Genomic DNA, 24,486 nt, shown 5'->3' on the forward strand with positions numbered 1-24,486 from the left:
AAAAAAAAAAAGACAAGATACACACTGTGCTGTTTCCATGGGTTTCCACTGTAAGACAGACAGATTCTGACAGATTCCAAATGAGGATAATTGTGCCACGGCTGCTGAGCAGTTCTCCAGAGTGGCTATGTGGATGTTATGTTCTGTGTTTACTTGCAGTTGGAAAGACATATTTTTGAGATGATATCTGTAAAACTACTTTTTTTTTTTAAAAAGATCCATTTTATTTGTCATGTTTTCATGACCCATGTTTATAATGGATGGAATTATGAGTGTAGCACCCAGGCTGATAAATATTTTCCCTTTTTCCTTTTGATTCCCCCTTTGCTTCCACCAGTACTTCAATTTTCTTGTCTGTCATTCTTCTACATTTCACCCCCCACGCCCAGCCCCCCAGACTTCCCTTCACCGTTTCTCTATTCTGTCTTTTCTCACCTTACTCTCTCCTTAATCTCCTTCCAGGCATTTCCGCCTCTTAACCCTCAGAGATGTCTTTTAATATCTTTCAGGACTTAAAGAATTTTTGGCACAACATCCATTTCTTAAGGGAGATTACAGCTTACCAGTTTCCCTCTTTGTGCACCTCATCTTATCACAGCATCTGTTCTATTCTTATTCTTTTCTGCTGTTTTCTGTGTTTGTGTGTGAGTGGGCACAATTAGAGCTCCTCTACACACCTCTCTGCATCTCCTTCAGCCCTCCTGTCTAACCCCTCTCTCATCCAGGTGCGGGCTATGCGCCTGTCGTTTGTCGGGGAGCTTGGCTGGGAGCTGCACATTCCCAGAGACTCTTGCCTCCCAGTCTACCGTGCTGTCATGGCTGCTGGCGCAAAACACGGCATCATCAACTCAGGCTACAGGGCCATCGACTCACTCAGCATAGAGAAAGGTAACTTTGAATGTAGAGATTTGCAGGATCAGTAAATGAAACAACTGATTCTGATCCTGTGGGTTTGTTATGTAGACATTTTCCATTGTTAAAACACAAATACTGATTGGCTTGGCTTTGCCTGTGCATTGAGATTTTGTTTTATGAAGAACACTGTGCAAACTTGAAGTTTGAACCACCTGTTGACACAAAATAAACATTTCTCTACCTTTCTTCTGGTGTTAGCTAATGTCTTTGCTCTTTATCTTCCTCCCTTTGTCAGGGTACAGACATTGGCACGCTGACCTTCGCCCAGATGACACGCCCTTGGAGGCGGGGCTAGCATTCACCTGCAAACTGAAGAGTTCGATCCCGTTCCAGGGCCGCGATAGGCTGGAGAAACAGAAGGAGGAGGGGCTGAAGAGACGCATCGTCTGCTTCACCATTGATGAGTGAGTCAAAGGCCTGAGATTACGGGCTCGTCAGAAAGAACTGAATGAAACAGACAAATTGTCTGTAGGAAAACAGGAATAGACACACAAAAAAATGTCTCTTACTTATGTTTTCAAGACCATGATGGATGAAATTATGAGTATATCATATAGTATATTTCTTGTCCATCATTCCTTTTCCACTCCCGTCCCTCCCTACTTTCCTGCACTGTTTTTCTATTCTGTTTTCTCTCACCTCACGCCCTCCTTTATGTCCTTCTTTAGGCACCCACACTTTTAATAAAAATATTTATTTGTGAAATTTTCTTGAATGTTTTCCAACATGTGTTTGTATGTCCAGGTGAATCTTGTGTGCGCAGGAGGTGCAGTACATGTTACTGTGCTCATGAACAGATTTAATTAAATACTCACTGGGTTCAAAACCAACTTCAGTTGAATCATTGTGTAAAAAAAACAGATCATATGTAAGTTTGCATGCAATTAAACTCTCTTCTCTCTCTCTCTCTCTCTCTGCCCACCAGGAAAGTGCCAATGTTCGGTCTTGAGGCCATTTTCCGTAACGGCGTTCCAGTTGGTCACCTGCGGCGTTCTGACTATGGCTTCTTTATCGACAAAACTGTCGGTTATGGATATATCCGCAACCCTGAAGGAGAAGTGGTAAAGGCAACATGCAACACTCAAACATAAACTTATGCGCTGTCTTTTTGTCATTACAACCTTGAATTCTTCTGTGATTGATCTGTTCAAACATGTTTTTTGGGCTGTCGCGTTTTTTTGTCATTCCGTCTTTAGGAATGATCAGCTGTCTGTCAGGTCCCAACACTCACTTCACACTGAATAATATGTTTGATTGGCCAGCATGCGTTTTTTTTTTTTTCATTTGTGTTTTTCTCCTGATGATAATCCAGACGCATTCAGAATAACGGATGAAACATCAAACAGCAGAATGGAAGCAGCAAGAGAGACACAAAAACGTTATTGAAGTGGCGTGCTGAAAGGCAAAGACAGTTTTTTTTTTTTTTTTTTTTTTACATTCTGAAAAATGGAACAATCCTTCTGTGATTTGTCAGAGGATTTAGATGGGTATCTATCTAGTGTGTGCTCAACAGATGCACACACTGTGTGGGTCTCTCTGTCTCTCTGCCTTTGTGTTTGCGTGCTCATTGGTTTAATATCCTTCCTCGAGTCGTGGCCGGCGAAACACAGTGACCGTGTGCTTTGTTGAGCACTTCAGTTTGGAAATGCACTCAAATGTGGATACATTTCGTCTGTTTGTTTCTTTTTTCAGTTCACCATTTCACTGCTCTGTAGTGTCATGGTAATCCAGGAAGTGGGTACACCATAAACATTTATACTTCAGTTTCAGTGGTTGTCAAACTGTTCAAACATCCTGGAAAAGTGGTTATGCTGTTAAAACTGTGTGTACTACACAACCAAATAAGATGTTAAATCAAGTAAGTAAGTGAGTTCTTTCAAGACACAGTGAAACAGCGGTTATGACTTCTTAAACATCTGTAATGAGACGTATCAGCTCCCTCATATGTGATTGATAGATAGATAGATACTTTATTGATCCCGAGGGAAATTCAATCAATGATTGGTTCCCTCAGAAGTGGGTGGGGATTTCCACTGGCCTTTCTCACACTTCACCCTCACCTGTGCTGTTAGATCTGGAGGAGGAGGTGAATTAAACAAATTAGACCTCAGGCACAAGTTTTTGCCTGCTGACGTCAAAACACTCAGCTCACGTTATGACTTTACTCCCCTTTAGCTGCCTACGATCAAACGTTCAAGTGCAGTTTTATATGATTGGTGGGTTAGATTGTCGTCCCACATCACCTTTGATTGGATTCATCTGTGTGCCCCAAGAGTACAAGATGAGTCATCAAAGATATTGTGATGTTTTACAGGAAGAGAAAAGAGATATTTTGATATGTAAAAATGTGAATCATTATTTTAATATGTTACTGAACATTTAGCAGAGACACAAGGGATTAGAACCTGGAAAAATGTCAGTGCAATAAGTGCACTGATATTGTGTTGTAACAGGAACACTGGACTAATAATTTTATTCAGATAGAGAATGAACTTCATTTCAACTTTTAAAACCTGGTACAGTATCATTTTGTATCTAGAATGGAGTGACTTAAGAGGATTACAGAGGGAACATTGAATACAGCCAAGTTCAGGTACATTATTGATCCTTTTATCGGTTGATGATGTAACTGGCCTTTGTTTTCCGATCAGTGCAGAGTGTGTGTACCTTCAGTCATATGGCTGTAGATGTTTCAAACTGGAGCAAAGGCAGCTTTGCCGCCGAATAAGGTTGTTAGCTGGATAGACCCACAGCACTGTTCTGTCTAAAGCTTTCAACATGGAGATAGTAAAAACTAAGTGGTAATGAGAGTGAGCTCTGTGTGTGTGTGTGTGTGTGTGTGTGTGTGTGTGTGTAAAGGAAAGAGCGACAGAGTGACAGATCAATGGGAGGGCTGCAGGGAGGGAAAAGGGAGTCAGTCAGAGAAAATTAGCTCTCTGGGTTATGAGGGAGCTGACACTGACTCATGAGTGAATGAATTGCTCTCAGTGTTTTTTAACTCCTGCACCATTCTCTGCTGTCAGATATGAATGCTGTGAAATTGTCTGTTCTGGAGTGCAGTGCCATTCGGGAACAGTATTTTTACAAAGAGTTTCATCTCAATTTTCACTCCCCTTTAACCTACATAGTCTCCTCATCCCCCCAAAAACTGAACTTTAACTTTTCATCCCATCTGTCTCTCTTTCTGTCTTCCTGTTTTCATCAGGTGAGTGCCGATTTCATCAAGAGCGGCGAGTTTACCCTGGAGAGGATGGGAGTGACCTACAAGGCCAAGGCCCACCTTAAATCTCCGTTTGACCCTGAGAATAAACGCGTCAAGGGCATCTATGCTTGAGAAGGATCGCATGTGAAAGAACTCTGGTTGGAGGAAACAAGGCCGAGAGGTTGTTTTTTTGTTGTTTGTTTGTTTGTTTTTTGGCCAACATGCAATCGATGTTGTTTTAGTCTTCTCTGTGAAACAGAAATACCAGGTATCTCAGATGTTGAAAGTCTAATTCGTATTATGTCTGTAGTTTGATAGAAATGGAGGGGATGTAATTCAACTTTAAAATTCTTCCATTTATGGTCTAAACTCTGTATAAAGATATGAAGGTAGTAGAAGTACAGATTAAAATCAGTTTTGTTCATAAGCGCCACATTTTTAAAACATTTTTGAAACTTAAACTCCGCACTCATGTGAAGCCATGAGGTTGCATGCGTGATATAATGAAAATGGTGCTAACGCAAACACTAGATAACTCAGGACATCTAAATCTAATAGTATGAAGAATTAGCAGCTGGCATAGCAGTGGACCTGAGCACAGTATTATAGTTGTGATGGAAGTGTTTTCTACCACGCACATACAGCTGTTGCCCTCTGCAACCAAAGTACTGATAATTGGATTAAAATTAAAGTTAGAGATGCATTTGTATATAAAGTAAATGCCATCAAAATCCCCAAATATAAGAGTTACACCATTACTTCTGATTTTGTACTTGTAGTGCACAACATTATATTATGTTGTAGCACTGTAATGTTGAGTGAGCCCACAGAGTACTGTATTAGGGAATAAAATTATTGTCAAACTTCACACTAGCCCTCCAGGCAGTTTGAGTCGGATTACAGTGAGTGATGTTTGTGCCGATAACAATGACTAAAAAACAGAGTTTAACGTGCTTGTGCTGTATCTAAATCTTAGGCATACAGCTCGAGTGTTTATCAGGGTTGGGGAGAAAAACAGCTGGAGGCGTTTCATACCAGCCGGGGAAAAAAACACTTCTGGAGAAAAATGACAGAAAAAGACAAGAGTTATCAGAAAGCAGCTGTTACAGATAGAGCTGCTTGTTTTCTGATTTGCCCTTCCACTGCTGTGCTCTGCGGTGATAAACTGCTATTGCTGCTGTTTATACACTTTATTCTCTCAGTGTTTTGTGCTTTATAGCAAAGCTTCTGTTTCTACTGTGAAGCCTCCACAGGGGGCACTAAGCGACAACACCTTAACAAAAAAAAACCCAAAAAAAACACCTTGGCCTCATTAATTAATACTTTATATTATTAAGGGGGGGTTTAAAGAGGGAGTCCTTAATTTGAGCATTTACATGGTTGACACATTGTCTCTCTATGCATAAAAACTAAGCTAACAGCTAACAGCTTCTAGTTTCTTTTTAGAGAAGTCATGGTTGTTGCAATGAATAAGTCTTAATAACCTTTTAGTTTTAAGGAAAAACTGTGTGCACTTAAAGTGCAACAAAACAAATCACCTCAATTAGCACTTTGACAGCTTACAACTGATTCATGTGCAGTAATAAAAAACAATTTAGCCTTAACAGAGAATCTGATTATTAATTACATTTTCCCTCTGTGTTTACATCCACTTACACAGTTTAGGCCAAACAGTAACCAAAGTCACACACAGTGTGTGTGAACAGCAGCCAAAAGTGTGTGGAAGCAGAGGAAGCCATTTGTATGTATAGCCACTACTTGCCTCTCAGATGTGTGTTGCTGCACATTCAGCACAAAATGTTTACTAATGTGGAATGATTCATTGATTCTGCTCAGAAGGCCATTAATCATTGGAATGGTTGTTCTCCGTATTGGTTTGGGTTAATAACAAGATTTATATGGGAAATGTGAAACAGACTGATAAAACACTATCACTACTGGTCCTCTATCACAATATGTCCAGAATTTATAGAATTCTTCTTCTATCCATAAAGTGAATATTACTTAAAGTTAACAGCAGAAAGTATAAATTCTTTTAAATATGGTTATTGAAATTGTTTATCTTCTCGCTGTTGTCTGAAAGGGACAGTACAGTCAAAATCAAACACATACTTTTTTTTTCTCTTACACGTTGTAATATTTATCCATCTACACTGTTATGGTTTGGGTTCCCAGTTGGTTTTAGTGCCAAAGAAATCCATACAGAAACTCAACAGCAATCATGGTCTGATTATTCAGGATGATCCACAAATCTTATGAGCAGTTCCATGTAGGTAATTTGTTTATTCTTCAGAACTACACTGTATCACTAAGCCAAAGTAACCATACATCTTCTGACCTGATGGTGATATAAGCTACCTTCCTTAGCTTAGTTAGCTAGCCTAAACTAAAATAGTTCCTACATGAAACTGATCAAAACAAGGCATGAGTAACCAGGTCATGATTTCTGGAAAGAGACATTGCTGAGGAGTTTTTAAATGATGCGAAATGCTATCTCGTTCCATTATGTTTCAGAGAAAGCAGACATCTCTACAGCTGATAAAACAGTCAGGATGGATAAATATCGTTACAGGTAATAGGGAAAATACGTACTTTTGATTCAGGAGTGAACTGTCCCTTTAAGAATATTTTTTGACCAGTACAGAGAACAAAAATGACCTGTGGAAGGACGTTAATTAATGATTCTGTCCAAATTCATGTATGAATGAATAAATTCCATTTAACTGTTGACATTTTTCCTCATCTTTATTTTTATTATTATCTTTAACACAAAAATAATGCCAAGACACACAGGGGCATGTTGCAGAAAAGAGTGAGAATTGCAGTTGTAAACTAAACAAACTATACAACTAATGAGTGATTTTTTTTTTCTCTCTCTCTCTTTCTGACTGTGATTATAGCTCAGGTCATTCATTATACAGATGTGTATTTCAGACTGAAATTATTCCCCAAATAACATGATAATGTTTCTTGTCCTAATGATATTTGTTAGTCATTATCAGAACCAATGGGGAATGAAATAAATATGAAGGATGGGAAAAATCAGTGGAAAAACAGCTTTGATTTACAACACTTTGGTCCCCAGCACCAATCTGTTAGTGGCAATTTTCTTTAGTACATAGAATTCCCAATCCTGAGTGTCAGAAATAATGCCTTTGTCCACTGCTTTTAAACATGACATATTAATGGGATTATTATTACTGTGTGTATACTAATAATAACACAGACAATGGATGTTTATATAGCGTATAACTACAGCAGGTGTCCAACAACCCAACAGAGGATGTTATCTGTCCCCATACAAACACATATAAAATCAGCTCAAGTTATGCAAAGTCACAGGAGCTTTGTTAACTTTCCCCAATTTGGTGCCCTCTCACCAGGCTGAAGCACCCAACCGCCTCGTTTAGACTGTGGGTGTAAGGGGTCGGCCGGTGGGTAGAGCTCCTCCCTCACAGGGGTATCGAGGTTTTTCAAGGATGGAGGTAACCACTGGTATAGGCTGTTTGTCCCACTCTCCCTGGAGAAACAGATATATGATGTTTGTGATGGGCTGCTTGGCAAAAAAAGGGTAATGTCCTTGATATTTAGACAGCAGGCTTTATTCAATAACTGCACAGTTGTCACAGTATCATGTATCAAACTTTAAAAAAATAAAAAAATACACTCAGTGACATTTTTTTGTGGCCCAGAGTGTATTTTAGCGGGACAGCTTTAAGACTGTGAAATGGCTGTTGCCTTCCGTTTTCACAAGGTCCACTTCTCAAACATTACAGTAGCAGTGTTTTTGTGTGAAGTGATTAATATCTGTTCAGTGCTTTGCCAGTTAATCTGTCAGCTTTGCTTGTGATGTGGTTGTTGATTAGCCTACTTTTGTATTGCAAGTGAAAACCGCTCTAGTTGGTGTACTTGGGTGAGCCTAAGAGGGTAAAATGCCAGTCACTTGTCTGCAGTGTTAAAGTGCTAGGCTGTGGTTTTTAATTTCTGTTGCCAGCTTTACGTTTTGCTTTTCTTTCCATCTTTATAAAATGAACTCTCGCCTGTAGTTGGTGCATTGCCCTTCATCCCTTGCAAGTTTTCTAGCGCCAAATATCATCTGCTGCCCTTTACATGGAGTATTGACACTACAAAGACAACCTGCCAGCCTGAATGCTAAATTACTTTGAGATTATTTCACACTTGGTGCATTCACCCAAAATATCTAGACAGTAGCTGTAGTCAGAGTCTTTCAACTGCCTTCCAGTGGTGGCATCATTAACACTGGAACACATTGAAGTATATGAAGACCACCCACTGTGACTGAAGTTAATGAAATAAATGAATAAAAAGTATTTTCTTTGATCACGGCCATATAGTATTGAACTAATTGATTTATTCACTCTGATCCAACCCTATTGTGTGTGTGTGATCGTATTACAAGTCAACAAGCTGTCTATTCAGATGGTCTGGCTATGAGCTGCTCTAATTGGTGGCTTAGCTGTCGACTGTAGTGTGTGTGTGTGTGAACTTACAGGAAAGAGTTGTGCCGTTGACTGGTTGCAGTGCATGGAGATGGGGGCTGTGTTGTAAAGGGAGTCCAACACTTCTCCGGTGAACGCGTCCCACTGCAGCTGAGAATACTGCTCTGTCACACTTACCTCACCACACACACACTGGTCATTTCCGTGGAACCTGGAGGGAGGGGAGAGCGAGACAGAGAGAGAGAGGTTGAAGGAAAGTCGATAAAAGAGGGAGGCAGAGTGAGATTGAGAAAGGGAGAAGAGATTAAAAAAAAAAAGCGGTTAGAACTGGTGTTAGGAGAACACAGTTTCACTTTAAAGGACAAAGCATCTGGATTTCAAGATTAAAAGAAGTAATCGGTTTGCTTCCCGCGGGCGGAAAGGGGAAGGGACGATTGCTGAAACCAAAAATTGCTTAGTCACACGGGAGATGGAGATAAAGATGCAAAATGAAAAAGAGAGAGTGAAGGACGAGGGTAACAAAAAGATTTGACTGAGAGAGAGAGGCGGTTCGTGCATGTGCTACCTGTTAATGAAGTTAAAGTACTTCTGCAGGTACCCTGCGTCAACGTGGGTCTTGCAAAGCTCCAGTTTGGTTCGAGGGTAGTAGTGAACGTAGTTAACGCACATTTCTTCCATGATGCCAAAACCTCCCTGAAGAGACAAAGGGAAGGAAGGAAATAAAGTTAGTTGGAAGGAGAAAGATGGAGGGAGATTAGAGAAGGCAACATTCAAGGTCCTGCAGTTGTTGACAGGACCTGAGGTGAACTTCAGCAGTATAAAATGAGTCTCATATTGATAGTGTGCTGCTCACCACTGTAGGCTTGCTCCTGTCTTCTGTGTTATAAGTGCACTTTGTTATGAGGACGTCGCCCTGCAGGATCAAGAACAAACACACCAGCGCCTCACCAGTTTAGCAACAGAGGACTGAATATAATTCAAGTTTTCAACAGAATTTTTATTTAGTTTAATATTTTTATTATTATTGTTGTTTTTCACATTAACCTGTTGTTTGTTGAACATTATTCTGCTTTGTGAAGCTCAAATGCTGCAATTTTGTCCTGTCTGTCTCCTGAGAACTTCCTATCACAGCACTCATTTTGCAGTTTGTCCCCATTAACATTTCATTTAAGCACCTTATACAGCAGCAAGGTATTATAATTCAATACTTTAAATGCAAATGAGGGGAAGGATACATCTGGCGCATTACCATTCAGAGGTAGTTGGCTGAGCTTGCAGAACAGTAAAATTCTTGTCTGAATGTAAAATCTGCTTGGTGGGAAACCAAGTGACTGCTTTTGTTCATTTCAAACGCAGGCGTAGTGATCAACTTTATACTCACAGGTAAAACGTTCACCATTTTCCTTAGAACTCTGATAGTCTGTAAGCAAGAAGAGAAGAAATAACACAGTACGTTAAACATCATGTGTTCTTCCATCCGTCTGTTTGGACATGGAAACACCAAGCCTGGGAATGAGGCTGTAATCTGTGATGTGATTTGTGTAATTGTTTCTCTGTTTTCTTGTTTACCACTGGACATATTTTGACAATGCATTTCCCTCTCCAGCATCTTCATTTTGGACATAATCAGGCACTTTGTGTAAAGTTAACTCATATAAAAACCAGTAAATTAAAAGACTGGATGCTTTCCTTGAAGACAGCTTTCATACCTCTGAGCTCTGTTTTGAAAATATCTATTAGCTTTGCTCAGAATGGTTTGATAAAGTCTTCATGTACCTAATGAGGCTGCGGGGTTTGAAGCAACACCGTTACGCAGGTACACTCAGATTAGTCTGACATCAACAACAGCTGGAGATTGTATTAGGCAGTCTAGCAGATGTCCTTCTCTGCTGTGTGTGTGCGTGCATGCATGCGCACACCTGCCTCAGGATATTGTACAAAAATACCACAACAGATGTTATCTGCTGTCTCTCAACAATGTTGATGTTGTTATTTGTCAGTTTTCATGCTGTGTTGGTGGTCAGCATTACATTTTATTCACGTCATGAGTTATACAACTGTCTCTGAAATTGCACAACAGCTTAGATAAAAGCTGTGATTGTCCAGGAATGAAAAAGTACAAGTACACATATGTTGTGTATTTCTATTAACAGCACTTGTTAAAGGTCAATGATTTTTTATTTTTCATCAAAAACATAAATTGATGCAACTGTATGGCCAGAAATGTTCACTTAGAACACCTAGTGTGTATTAATCCACCACTGAAAATAGTCCCTAACAAATGCACTCTTTACTCATGTTTAAGAAATGTTTGCTGAAAACTGCGGTGCCCAGCAGTGAGAATTATGTATCCTAATTTAAATAAATATACAATTGTGGGCTGAATTTAAAGGTTCATGTCCTGAGTATCAACCCTTAGGCTTAGAGCTGGTATTGATGTTGTTTTGGCCTTTTTATGGGATTAACTGATAGTAAGATAAATAGAGAATAACACTTAATATCTTTGTTTTTATGACTTGTGTTGCATTGTGTTAGAAACTGCAACACAGGTACACAGCGAACATCAAGCATTTGCTTGTCATAAAACCAGAATATATATATATATATATATATATATATATATATATATATATATATGGGTTACCTATTGCAAAATTGCAGAAGACCAATTCTGAGACTTTGCTGTTATGAAATATCAGGCTTCTAATTTAAAAGGTGCAGTGAAAGAAGTTAGCTTCAGGCTTCATTTCTCAGTTATTTGTTGAGGATGATCTTTGTCCCAGTGGCACACAACTCAGTGAGATATGAAGTAACTTTTTTTCCCAATAATAAAAGATACAGCGCACAGAGGTGGATCTGTACTGAGTTCCTCTGGATAAACAGAGGCCGACTGTTACTCACCTGGTAGTGTGTGCTGAAGTGCTGGTCCTCCTGTACTATCTCAAGCTCTTTACCTCCCCTCACCAAAACTGTCCTCACCCCACGGCCTGCCAGATGGGTGTGCAGCTGGGATGCAAATATATAGATTCCTCCAGGAGGCAAAGCCTAGATGGACAAAAAAGGCAGGCAGACAGCCAAAGATACCGACTTTAAAGGTCAAACCCCAACCAAGTTTTTGTGCTTTAGAGACCAAAACTTGAAGAAATATGTGGCAGGTCAGCTGAAATATTCACCCAGCGACCTTAACATTTGAACCATAAATAATTCAGTGGATGATTATTGAGTTTTTTTGTATACACACAGTCTGGGTACACTTGGAGGTGCAATATCCACTAAGGTAGAAGGAGTGTTGTTTGGGTGGGATAGCCATGAGAGGGGTGTAAACGAGGCCCAGCTCCATTATCCCCGCATCATAAGGCCTCAGACTTGGAGTGAAATGCAACCTTATCCCTGATGAGTCACGGCGGCCTGCATAAGAAGTATCATGGAATATTAGAAAATGCCACATACAATCAGTAGATGACTTTGAAATACCAGCGAGAATTATTTTACTTTATACCAGGCTATTAAGTATGTATGAATGACTGAAAAATCTATTTACTGCAGGTGCTCTTCATCTATAAAGCAACAAATGTAAGATTTGAGAGGTGAATATAATATAATACAATACAACAGCAAGTCAAGAGAGCGTTTATAATGTCAGAAAAGGTGTAATGAGTATATAATGTGTTCACTCCCTGCGGTCACAAGCTGCTGCGTTTTGAATTACCTGGCGTTTATCTGGAGTATTACATGTGTTAAGCTTGTGACGGGAAAAGGCAAAAAAAAGTGACAGCAGTCTGGTAATATTCCTAAGATGATAAGAGCTGGTCTGGTGATATTTCTGAGGAATAATAAAAAAAAAATTCAATTTAAGGGTGTTCCCTTCTGGGCCAGAAGAACAACATTTGCAGTTCAACTTTAGTCAGATACATAAGTTTGCCTGTCATCCTTCATCTCTATCTTCCCTTATTTCCTATTTCCTCTCCACTGTCAACCTCTAATAAAAGCATGAAATGCTCCACATATACTTTAAAATCAAATCAGATCAACATCACTTAGCACACCAGGGTTGCTTTTATTCTGGCTTGATTATTCACGTCAGGGATTTTAAGTTGATGTAAAACTGAACTGAAGATGTATGCGTATTATGAGGTCAGATGAGGCAAAGTCTGCAGTAACTCGCCCAGGCAAGATCAAAAGGTATATCAGCAAAAATTGAAATGAACTCTCTCTCTCGCTCATGTTCAAGCATGTGTGTTTACACATGTATGCATGTGTTGTACGTACCAGATATGAGGAGGGGGTTGTGGTAATGGACCTCCAGACGCAGGAACCTTGATGAACCCGGTCCACCCATAGGCAGCCCTGCATCAGGAGGATAGTAAAAAGCCTGCAAGCAAACACACATACACAATTCATTATTCCTCTAAATTATGCACAGCTGCCTTGAAATCGTGGCAAAGTATCTTCTTCACATATCATACAGATAATTTAGAGCTGTTGAGTAGAAATACACATTCACAACATCTTTTTGTGTGTGAAAGGCACAATAGAGATTATTCCTGTTTTGTAAGGCTTTGTACTGGAGATACAGGAGTAACAGGGGTGAGGAAGATTTCTCCAAACAAAGTCGCTTGTGGAGGTCGACATGTGTTTTAGTGAAAGGGACCAGAATGCAATCACACACTGCAAAAAAAACCACCTTTTTCCCCCTTTTTCTGCTCATTCTGCAAACGATAAGGAGCCACCAACATGTATAGTCCTGTGCAAACATGTCCCAAATAAGTGTTGAAAGATGTGGCCTCTCTGAGGTTTCTCACACTTCCACATGAGAAACTTTCACCCACAGTAGAATGTTTTAAAATTCAAATCCAGGGTTAGTCGGTCCTCTTCCATCCATCTTCTTAAGATGTGATTCCTTGTCAAAGCACCAAATCTGCAGAATCACAATTATATCATCTCCTTGCCCAAACTGGAGAGGTAATATCTAGTGTTTCTAGCTCTTCTAGTGTGATTCTCTGCCATTTTTGATGATGGCCTCTAAAAATAACAGCATGCCTACTCACCAACTCCCAGCCACCCACAGGATTTACAATTGTAACAGCAACAGATTGCAAGGTTGAAAAAGACATTTTAAACTGACATTTTAAAGTAAGTATGATAAGATTTCAATCTTTGCATCAACTGTGTTCCTTCTTAAGAAACTTTAAATGTCTCTGAGGTCTGTGGGGATCTATGAAGTGGCACAAAAAATGTTTATTGATTATGTTTACACGGAAAATGGTTGTATATGAATGCATCCGCAGGGATGCTGGTTAAACTTTTCTTTTTCTTCGTCCTTCACTCTACTTCTTTTTCTTTTCTTAAAACAAGAAAGGCTTTTTTAAATTTAATCATGCCATGACAGTAAAATCCTCAGAGACTTGCTTTCTCTCCATACGCAAACACGCATCTTTTTTTTTTTTTTCTGCTGCCGTCCCCTCTCTCCGTATTCTGACAGTGTCGTACATTATTATTTCTTTCTTCTTTCAAACTTCCCCCACTCTGTTTCCCCTCTTTCTCTCTTTTTTTTGTGGTTGTTTTTTCTTTCTTTTTCGCAAAACCACATTTCCCTTCTGATGTAGTGCTGCGGAGAATGAAACAACACTATTAAGAGGTGATGAAAGAGGCCTGAATATTTCCCACCTAATCTTGTCTTCACAGCTCACAGAAGGCATCCTGCTTGTTTTTGTTTGGCTGGCAGATAATCCAATCAGAGAGGGGCCAGGCTGGCTGTGATACAGTGGGGAGCGGAGCAGAGAAATATGGTGACAGGCTCACCGTTCCCTGTCCTCTTTGTTTTATGTGACTAGCACGCTGCCTGCTTGCTTGCTTGGTCAGCCAGCTGGTTGGTAGCCATATTACATAAGTGAGGTGATTTAATGCCTGATGTACATGACCGACTGCTTAGCTGGCTCTGGAAACATAAAAAAATGAAAAAAGTTGAATGCACAAAAAACAAATTTATCAATGGTCTGATCAATTAGGTTTGGTCTGCTTTTTTACCATTTGCATTGCAGCTTATAGCTGGCTGACTTCTTGGCTAACTGCAGGGCCTTGGCCAGGACTGAATGAAATTATCAGTATTGATGAAACCTATGGAAGCACTTCTTTCTAAGCTTCCAATGTACACGAAGATGTGGCTTTTAGTCGTGTTTGTGTTGAGCAAGTTTGTGAACATTTGCATGCGAGTGTGCTTCCCACACACAGATTGTCTCCAAGCTCTTAATAGACAAGGTTTTCTGCTCGCAGCTTTAGGCTTGGATATTACCCACGTGGGAGTTTTTGTTTATCTCCCATAATAGGTACGAGGACTGGACAAAAGTCAAGCTTTTGTCCAACTATTTTTCAATTAGACACCTTGGCATGTGTATTTAAAACGTGTCATTGTCTATGGTGTTTGTATAGGTGCTCCTCTATTTATGTTCGAGTCTCAAATCTTTCGCAAAATGACAACCTTGTGGTTAATCGTTCCATCTTCAAGGTGCAGTTTGAGGTCTAGGACTTTGGATTATTTGTTTCATAAAAGTTATATTCAGTAAAGTGTTGATAATAGGTCCTCATAAGGATCGAAGTAAATGCATGAATGCATGTTTCCCATCATACCTCAGCACCCATAGCCCATGCAGCCAGCACATGGCGGCAGAAGTTGAGCTTGCCCGGCTTCATCTTGTCATCGCAGGATCCGCTGTACTCTGGAACGTTGCGGACATCCGGAGAACATTCAAACACTTCAATATGATGCACGATGGCCTCGTTACCTGGAGTTATCACTGACTCATACTGACAGACACAGAGAGAGGTGGAAAGAGAAACAAGTGAGAAAGAGACAGTCATGCTGCTTTATGTGTTTCTACTGGCTAAAAGTTGTGGTAATGTTACCTCATACAGGCATTCCAATAAAAATTAATTAAATTCAATGTACTATGTAACAGCTTCCATGTCATTTTATACCGTGTGCTTCTGTATTGTTCCACATTTCATTACATTATATACCAAATCTGTTTCTGAGAAGACAACATTTAGGAGGTGAGGTGATGTCTTTGCTGTGTTGTGTTGTTGTGTTTTGGCCCAGCTGGTAAACAAGAAGCAATAATAGCTGCCTGTGCACGATCTCCATCTGAGACACCCACTCCACTGTGTGCAAATAAACTCTATGTTAAGTGTTTCCATTTTTAGAGGCATTTATACCATAACAATGTGGTTCTTGGGCATGTTTTCAGGCAGCTTCTGTATGAAGCACCAATAGGTGGTCTCTTGGCTTGGTATGATGACATTTGGTGCCAAGACATCCAGCGTCTGCACATCTGGAGGCAGTGTGGGTGAGGGTGTGTCGGGGCGCAGCATCAGCACTCTCTGTACTCCAGTGTGGATCCGGGAAAGGTTCAGCTGCTCCAGTGAAGCAAGAGGTTGATCCAAGAATCCATAGATGATGTGCACAGTTCCCTCCTGAATCAATCAAAATAAGCAAACAAATCATCAGAGAAGAAGGCATATTTGATGGCCACAAAGAAGAACAGGAACAGCAGGAATGTGTGTTTCAAATTAATATTCTCTCATGATTATTATTTGGCTGACACGGCTACTAAAGCAAACACAGAGAGCTTTTCATTATGTTGTCATAGTGATGAGCATTGGTTTTACATCTGCAACTTTAGAGGTCTGATGTGGTACCATGGAAACCATAATCATCATCAGTGCTTCTTTGAATGATTTTAGGTCTGCACCTAAAACCATGAACTCTCAGTGATCATCAGTCTCATTGTCTAATGTTTTTTTTTTTTTTTTAATGTGTAGCACTAAAGACAGCCATAAAAATATCTCAAAAACAACAGATTGTAGACACGCAAATATGTGCAGTGCACTCAAACACCATCTTTCCCACCTTCCTCCCATGTTTTCTGCTGCTACTCACCACCTGTTAACTGTCAAGTTCAGTCAGTTCAGGATTGACAGATGTCATTTTAGCTTGAGGCCGTATGCAACATATCAAACAAAGTGTGTTTGCCCTTTACATGTGCTTGGTTAAGAATAGAGTGATAGCATCAATGCAGAGGAAAAAAAATCCTGTTGTAAATCAGTCAATCATACATATTATTGCAGTTTGAAGTGCTGTCCAAGTGGCGGATAAATACGACAGCCACAAGAAAGAGTGAAACAATGAGAGACTCCTGAGCGCACAGTGCTGCAGGAGCAGTGTTAGCCAGTAAGGTTCAACAAAGAAGAGCTCAGTCTGTTAGCATGCACCGCACACTTTCCTTTACATACAGGATTTTTCAGCAGCGATTAAACAGATGCCATGTTTCCTTTGTGCGGGTGTAACAGCAAAGTGCAGACTGCAATTTTTGAGCAACAGTTCAGTTCATACATCATTTTGTTTGTTTGTTTGTTTGTTTGCTTGCTATGGACCAGTCTTCATATTAACTAATTACAAAAAAAAGTCTTTGAAGAAAGTCGGATTTGAAAGGAATGTGAAAGTTTTAAAATACACGGAAAAGTTAAAATACTAGTGAATTTTTACACAAAAATACACTTAAATGCATACATAAATCCGTCAGTCACTGAGGATATTCCCAGTAGCGGAGAGTACTGATGTTGCTATTAACAGGTCAAACAAGTAATTTATCTTCACAGTCCCTCTTTGAAACAAACAGAACCCCCACTGTGCTCCTTTGACATGTGTACACACACACACACACACACACACAGTGCATCTACCTCTATGAGGTAGTCTCTGGGATCGCAGGTACTGAACGGTCTTTTGAAGAGCAGATAGTATCCGTCAGGTTTCTGCTTGGCTTCGATCAACTCGTAGTCTTGTTGGCTGTCCAGTGAAACACGGCCCTCACTGTCGCTCCACGCATCCTGAAGGAGAAGATGGCAACTATAGTTAACACCAAACGGACAACAAAACATTAAAGAACACACTGTCATGTATAATTCGTCATATAATCATGACTCCAAGTGGGTTGAGATTGGACTATGGATAACCTTTTCACAACTTTAGAGTGTAGTACCAGTTTAGGGAAACTGCTCATTTAATGTTGAAAGAGGTATGGAGAGTGTAGTTGGGCATAGCAGAGATGATTTCACAAAACTTTAATCATTACTCAAATAAATGTCATCAACTTCAGGAAAAATAACATTGCTCTTATCTGACAATTTTAAAACAAACCTACACAAGTTTCGGATACAATTAATAGAAAGAAATCAGAGGAACAGTCGCAGTTCGTGCTGTGAAACCTTCCCAACCTGGTGTACAAGACTTCACTTCTCTGCCAGGAGCCTTTGCAACAGCTCTGTCTATCCGCTTCTGTTATGTTTCTCACATTCATATCTGTCCAGAATAGCACCTAAGATCTCTCCCTTTATTTCTGTCTCCCTCTCAGTCCCTCTTATATAACTGTTCCGAAGATTGCAAAGCCAACGGCTTTTGAGAGTACATACAGTATATATAGATTTTTTTTAAATGTGGGCAGTATAGAGTATGTGTTATGTGTGTTACATGTCCGCGTACAGAATAACTATGACCTTTGCAGAGGGCTGAGAGAGTCATGTCTTGATTATTGGAGGTTGTTTATAAAGTTTTGGTTCAAGTTATGTTTAGGTTAGCAAGCACTTCAATTAGGTCAGCTTTTGGTGCAGTTAGGAATCTCTGATGGTCTGGCCAGTGTGGCTAAATAAAGCTGAGAAACAATAAGAAAAAATATGTTTGGTGAAAGGAGAGGTTCATTTTTTTAATAGTCTGTTTTATAACATATGTATCCATACGTGTACTGAAACAGTTTTTGGCAATCCTAATCATTCCTCCTAGCCTTTCTGGATCCTAACCAATGCAAGTCCAATGCTGAGTCCCATTTGCACCTATTAAAACATGATCTGGATACATTATCTGAATCTGGCAGCCAGCTCACAGGTGTTGGCAGTTACACTTGGTACAAAGACTAGAGGGAAGGCTTACTCGCTAATACATATAGCTTTTGGTGAGCTAGAGTTTTTTCACACTGCACAGATTGCATTTAGACCATGTATTAACCTTATCCAGATATTGTCCCCAGTCACTTTATGAGAGGATGGCCAGTATAGTAAATAATCTTGACTTTAAAAGTTTCATTGTACATAGGCATGTGATTATTGTTTTTAAACAGACTTCAAACAAAACAAAAGTTTGAAGTCAACAAAGGTCAACAAAAGAACAAAGGTTTTATGCTTTCTAAAGGGAAGCGCAAACACCCCCACATGTCCATTAGGGAATTCCTGAAGGAAGTCATGACTGAACTATGGACCAGAACCCAAACGCACAACTCTCAAAGTCTCAAAATAAAGTTTTTATTTATAAAAAACAGAGGAAAAAACCTACACTAAACTGAGAAACAAAAACTCACTAGACTGAAGCTAGGCTAAGAAAACAGAAAATCTCTAGAGCAAAGTAACAAAATAACAAGACCTGGCAATGGCATGGAGATGACGCTGGTTGTCTGACACAAGAGACAAGATGAACTGGCACAAGACAAAGTGAGACGAGGACTATATATACACACGAGGTAAGGGCACAGGTGGAAACAATCAGGGCGGAGACAGGCAATCCCAAAGGAGGGAAAACAGACAAAGGGAAAAGGGAAAGCTGACAACAATAGACACAGACAGGGAGTAATGACAAAATAAAACAGGAAATCACAAGACAACACGGACACGAGACAAAAACTGATTAAATGGACTTAACGTCGTTTCTTGGACATGACAAGGGGAGAGACTGTCATATCACTTCCCAAAACATGTCTCTTGTTTTACTGTCTACCTAAGTGGTATCAATAAATGTACAATTCACACCTGCTTCATGTCACCTAACTGAAGAAAAGAAAGAGAAACAAAGAAGACAAAAGATCTTCCTTATTAATATTGCTGCTATGTTATGCTGGGACTAAGTCTCTTTGGTCTGATCTGAATACATTGATTTCAAAAAGGATTTTAGGAGCCCATGAACTAGAGCATGTCTAAAATGTGCCTGGATTTTTGAAAAGCAGCATTTGTGTGTGTGTGTGTAGGCATGTTCCTGTTGTTGGGGACAAAAATGTGTTTACACGGTCACTTATTCGGGACATGCAAGTCCCCACAACGTAAATCATAAAATATTAGGGCGAAGACTTGTTTTAAGGTGAGGCCAGGGTTAGCGTTTGGTTAAGATTAGGGTTAGGATTCAGCAAGTAATGTTTATTGTTAGGGTTAGGTGTCTTTTAAGCCTCCAGGAAATGAATGTAAGTCTATATAATGTCCCCAAAAGTGATACAAAAGGAAATACAACTCTGTGTGTGTGTGTGTGAGAGAGAGAGACCGTAGCAGTGACCTTTCTTCTGCTGGTAGTCTTACTCTCCTGAGGGAAGAGGCACAGACGGGATGAGGAGAGGAAGACAGCTGGATAGCAGGGAAGAGATCAGTTTAACACAAGGATGCTTTGCAGTGATGTGGGTGTTATGTTTAGATGGTTCATCTGAAATTGCAGGAGTGTGGTGCACTGGGATTTGGGTAACTCAAAGAGAAAAAAGGGCTGACTTTAAAAATGTGTTAGAAAAGAATGCAGCACTCAAAGCTGCTATCCATGTAAACGTACAATGAGGAGTTCAATGAAAGTGAAAAAAATGCTACATTTATTATTATTATTTACCAAAATGCACAAAATCAAACCATACATCATGTAAGATGATCTCAAAGGTGAAAATCTAACAATAGTAACGTATAAGAAGAAATAAAAGTGTTGGCTTAGTTACAGACAGACTGTTAATGAACCATTTGTTACTTCTTTCTGTCCCAGAACTCTGATGTGAATCATCCGACAGAGTGGTGTCTGGAGTCCTCAAGGCTCTCTCCACCCTCAGATCAAATCACAGCAAAAATTACAGGCAGAGATTTCTTTTCTGTGTTTTAACTCTGCTGAGTAAGTCAATAAAATTTTACCGCTGGAGTCGACTACCCATATTCTGTTTTAAAATATGCCAGTTTTCATTTCATGGATATCAATCAGCTATAAAATAAATAGTAACACTGTTTGTACTATGTATAACTCCATCAGCCATTACCATAATGACAGACAGATAAGAAGCGTCATTCTCAAAAACATGTGATACCATTTTGAAAAGTGGTAATACTTGGTGAAAATAATGTATAAAAGTGGTACTTTTAAGCAGATGGAATCTGCAACAATAGGCAGAATGTAAAACACTAGGACAATGTCATTTTTAACTTTTTCACTTATTAGCAATTTCTTTTTTTCATTTTTTTCATTCACATTGCAGCTAATGTAAAATGAGATTTATTTGTATATTAACATCTTTTACTTATGTTAACTGTAAACAAGGAAATGATCAAAATAGTTTTCTAGTATTTTACGTAATGCATATTTTATTTCTTGGCACTGATGAGAGAAACTATTAACACAATGCCTGTAGCTGGGGCACTATCATTAAGGAAAATCAGAATAATGTTATATATAACATTCTGAAGAACAACCTTACATTAACCCTGCCTTTCTCTCTGCGCTGAAACAAGGTCGTTCTCAAGAAATCACTTGGCACACTGTCTTATTTGTTGATGACTTTCACCTTAATGTAAATTATAATCCTCCATTTAGTGACCAATCTGGTGTATATAGATGCAGTTTCAGTTCTTGTGTTAATAATGTGACATAGGTAAGAAAAGGTTGTCCCATGTAGGAAGAATCTGAACTGGTTCAACTAACTGAAATTAATATTCACCCTGCTTCCTGTTTCTCATTAATATTCCCACATAAACCCTACGGACAAAAGGCACATGAAAAGGAACATAAATTGGATTTTTTAAATAGCAAGATAAATTGCTTTTCAGAAAAAAATATCAGCAAATTTCAGGAATCTTAGCTGAATTTGTGTGTGGCAAAAAGAAAACGAGGCGTTTTACACATCTTAATCAGGACAGGATTCAATTTTGATATGCTAATATCTGCTAATGATTCCCAGATGAACTCCAGCTATTAGTGCAGTTTGAGTGATTTTCAATTAGGAAGGTTTGATAACAGCCTTTGTGACTATGTGATCATGAAGCAAGCAGTCCACTGGCCCCTCATGCAGAAACACTCATCCCAGGGACCACAGACACAGAGGAACACTGAGAAAGTGGGCAACCTCCACTCCGTAAGGACTTTCATGTAATCCTTGTACATTTATAAATCTGACAAGTGAATATAGAGAGAAAAACTGGAAGAGAGAGTGAGAAATTGATTTTACACCTCCTGTTTACAGCCTTGTATTAGTCTGACTTTAACTCCTCAAATTCTTTTGAATTCAATCATTTGAAATATTACAGAGATGACACATTTCCCACTGCTGCTTACCCCAAAATAGCTTTTAGTCCCTGTGTTCCACAGCACCACTAGGTCAGCGTTGGTCAGCTCTCCACGGTCAGACATCCCCAGGACCACGCCGTATTTGAGCTCTGCGATCCTCAGCTCCATGTAAACCTCCTGGTTCTTGTAGCTGATGTTCCAGGCCAGCTGGAGCTCCCCGCGTGGGTCGAGAGGCACTCGGAAGGGCATAGGGAGGGGTGGGAGAGGCCTGGAGAGGTTTGATTTAAGGTTGGACACTTCGACAGCGCTGGTGGGTGCCTGATAGGAAGCCACCAAGATGACCATCAGAGCGGCCAAGGCAGTGAAGTACATGATGGTGATGTCCTGAAGGCGAAGGTTCTTATTGAAGATTCTCATGACCACAACGACAGATCTCAGCTAGCCTTAGTGCAGCAGATTTTTTTTTTTTTTATGTCTTAGTCTTCCTCAGTCGGAGTTGATTTGGAGTTCAATCCAGAATGTTGTGGGGAAAGTTTGTTCTCCAGCACTTTTGTAACAGTTGTTTAGTTCTTTAAGAGCTCGATCACTCCCTGGACCCTTTTGCCTTGTCAGCTCTGCTCTGCTTTCTGGCCACAGTAGACTCAGTATCTCCTTTGCGGTGGTCAGGTGAGGTTGTTTATTCTTTTCTTTCCATTTTTTCTATCCTCTCAGGCCCTCATTCTGAAAAGTCCAACTTTCTTTTGAGTACTGCTAACTTCCCAGTCTTTAGGTTTGTCTGTTTCCAAGCCCTTGTGGGTATTGTCTGTTTCCTCTGAGCAACTGCTCAGTCTCATCTCCCTTCGTGGTTTTTAAGAGACTCCTCCCTTGTGAGTTGTCTGTTTTTATCCAGCTTAATGGTATTACATTTGTTGAAGAAAATTGGATTGCATCCTTTAAGCCCTGGGGTCAACCATGATTCTGCACATCTGCCAGCCCCTAATTGAACCAAATTCAACCATTGGACATCATCAACAACAATCTGCTCAGACTAGCTAAACTTTATTGTTCGTTCCATCTCTGTCCATTTTCCCCCCCTTTGGTTAGTGTGTATCAAACATTTTCTTGTATTTCCTGACATAAAATATTACATACTCACACACACACACCTTATATATCTCAACTGGCTTGTTTGGTATTTGATTGAAAGCAGATATAAGGGCAGCAAGCACTCATGGAAGCGCAAACAAGGCATTAATGCATTAGGCCCTTTTCTAAAGCTGCCGCCTAAGGCCATAGAAGACCTAATCAAGCTGTCAATTTTGGGTTTCAAAAGCAAGAGGGACACATTCAGTTTGATTTGAAAGGTTAGTGCTGCCCCTGTAGAAAAGTACGTGTGTGTGTGCTTGTGTCTGTGTGTTTGCATTTGAAACAGGTGAGTTACAGTGGGCAAACTGATTTTAATGGATTTAAACAACAATGAAACACTGCCCTTCGGCCTGTCCCTGCCTTCTTCACACATTTGAGAGTCACTACATTGTAAAAAGATCACGGAGGGCTTGGCATTACACAATATCAGGAATCACAGCAACAAAGCACAGTTGTCTTCACAGTTGAAGAAAGAACTGTAAATCAAAGTGAAGCAAAATAAGTTGAGTGCAGGAGTTTCATGACTTAATTATGTGTAGCATCACCACTTGCATGAAGCACAACATAGTCAGAGCCACCTTCCAGCCAGACTGCATTAATTCTCAAACCCAGAGCCACAGAGTGTATAAAAACACTATAACATAATAAATCTACATATGTGCATAATGTGTAACTTATATTGTGGAGATCCAACACCCTGCAGGTTTTAACAGCTCCGCCTTACTTGGTAACCACTCAGTGTGATGCACCACTTTACTTGAAGGGACACAAGAATGGTAAGTAACCGTAGGGTTACTCTGTACCACTAGATGGGTTGCATAAAAAATAGTATCTAATGCTGAAGTAATTAGTAACAAATGAGTCATTGTGTCGTTCACTGACTAATTCCGACATAATCAGGAGTAACTCATGAGGAAAGTGGTTAGCATGGGTGATGCTGAGAAATTCATGAAGTAATCACTATCTACTAACTCATTAATAAAAGATCTCTCGCTCTCTTCTTCCGAATTATTAGGGAGGTACTTATTAGCAAGTTAATGACTATCAAGTCATTCCTCCTTCATTTCTTAGTTAACTAATCCTCAACTAGTTGTCAGTTCCTGATTTATTCCCTGGTTACTTCACATTTTGAATCCCTTTTTTCTGGAAGAGAAGAATAAAACAGAGAGGTTTGGATCGCAGCAGAAGACAGAAACAGCAGAGCAGAAAGGCACAGGCTGGTTATCATGTTGGTTAATGTAATAAAGACTGTTAGTCCCCGAGGCCCAAACAGAGAGAGACGTGTGTCCTTTCAATGTCCCTGGCCATCACGTGAGGCTGAATAATCTTCTTTTATTCATTTATTTTGTTCTTGTATTTTCTTTCTGATTCTTTTTATTTTTTTATACCATCATACTTCTACCTCTTTGAAAGTCACTCTCTCCTCTGTCACACTCTATTGCTGCTGA

The 24,486-nt window shown here is 39.7% G+C and overlaps 2 protein-coding genes across 3 annotated transcripts in view; one reads left to right on the plus strand and one right to left on the minus strand.

Annotated features, from left to right (window-relative positions):
• sardh (sarcosine dehydrogenase) overlaps nucleotides 1-6,845 on the plus strand; it is a 36,309-nt gene extending 29,464 nt beyond the window's left edge. For both annotated transcript variants that reach the window (XM_046375059.1, XM_046375061.1), the window contains 4 exons: nucleotides 726-888; nucleotides 1,151-1,319; nucleotides 1,841-1,976; nucleotides 4,121-6,845. In XM_046375059.1, the coding sequence (XP_046231015.1) occupies nucleotides 726-888; nucleotides 1,151-1,319; nucleotides 1,841-1,976; nucleotides 4,121-4,249 (597 nt within the window). In that variant the 3' untranslated portion in view covers nucleotides 4,250-6,845. The remainder of the gene's footprint in view (nucleotides 1-725; nucleotides 889-1,150; nucleotides 1,320-1,840; nucleotides 1,977-4,120) is intronic.
• dbh (dopamine beta-hydroxylase (dopamine beta-monooxygenase)) lies at nucleotides 6,844-22,719 on the minus strand. Its single transcript, XM_046375062.1, has 12 exons — nucleotides 21,962-22,719; nucleotides 17,317-17,463; nucleotides 15,790-16,047; nucleotides 15,205-15,381; nucleotides 12,847-12,949; nucleotides 11,819-11,985; nucleotides 11,479-11,622; nucleotides 9,959-9,997; nucleotides 9,431-9,490; nucleotides 9,143-9,270; nucleotides 8,629-8,788; nucleotides 6,844-7,637 (listed from the first exon to the last, which is right to left on the minus strand). Exons 1-12 carry the CDS (start codon nucleotides 22,328-22,330, stop codon nucleotides 7,524-7,526), a joined length of 1,866 nt encoding a protein of 621 aa, XP_046231018.1. The 5' UTR covers nucleotides 22,331-22,719; the 3' UTR covers nucleotides 6,844-7,523.
• Nucleotides 22,720-24,486: the final 1,767 nt, after the last annotated feature.

The sequence above is a fragment of the Scatophagus argus genome, chromosome 20, assembly GCF_020382885.2.
Source record: "Scatophagus argus isolate fScaArg1 chromosome 20, fScaArg1.pri, whole genome shotgun sequence".
NCBI lineage: Eukaryota > Metazoa > Chordata > Actinopteri > Scatophagidae > Scatophagus > Scatophagus argus.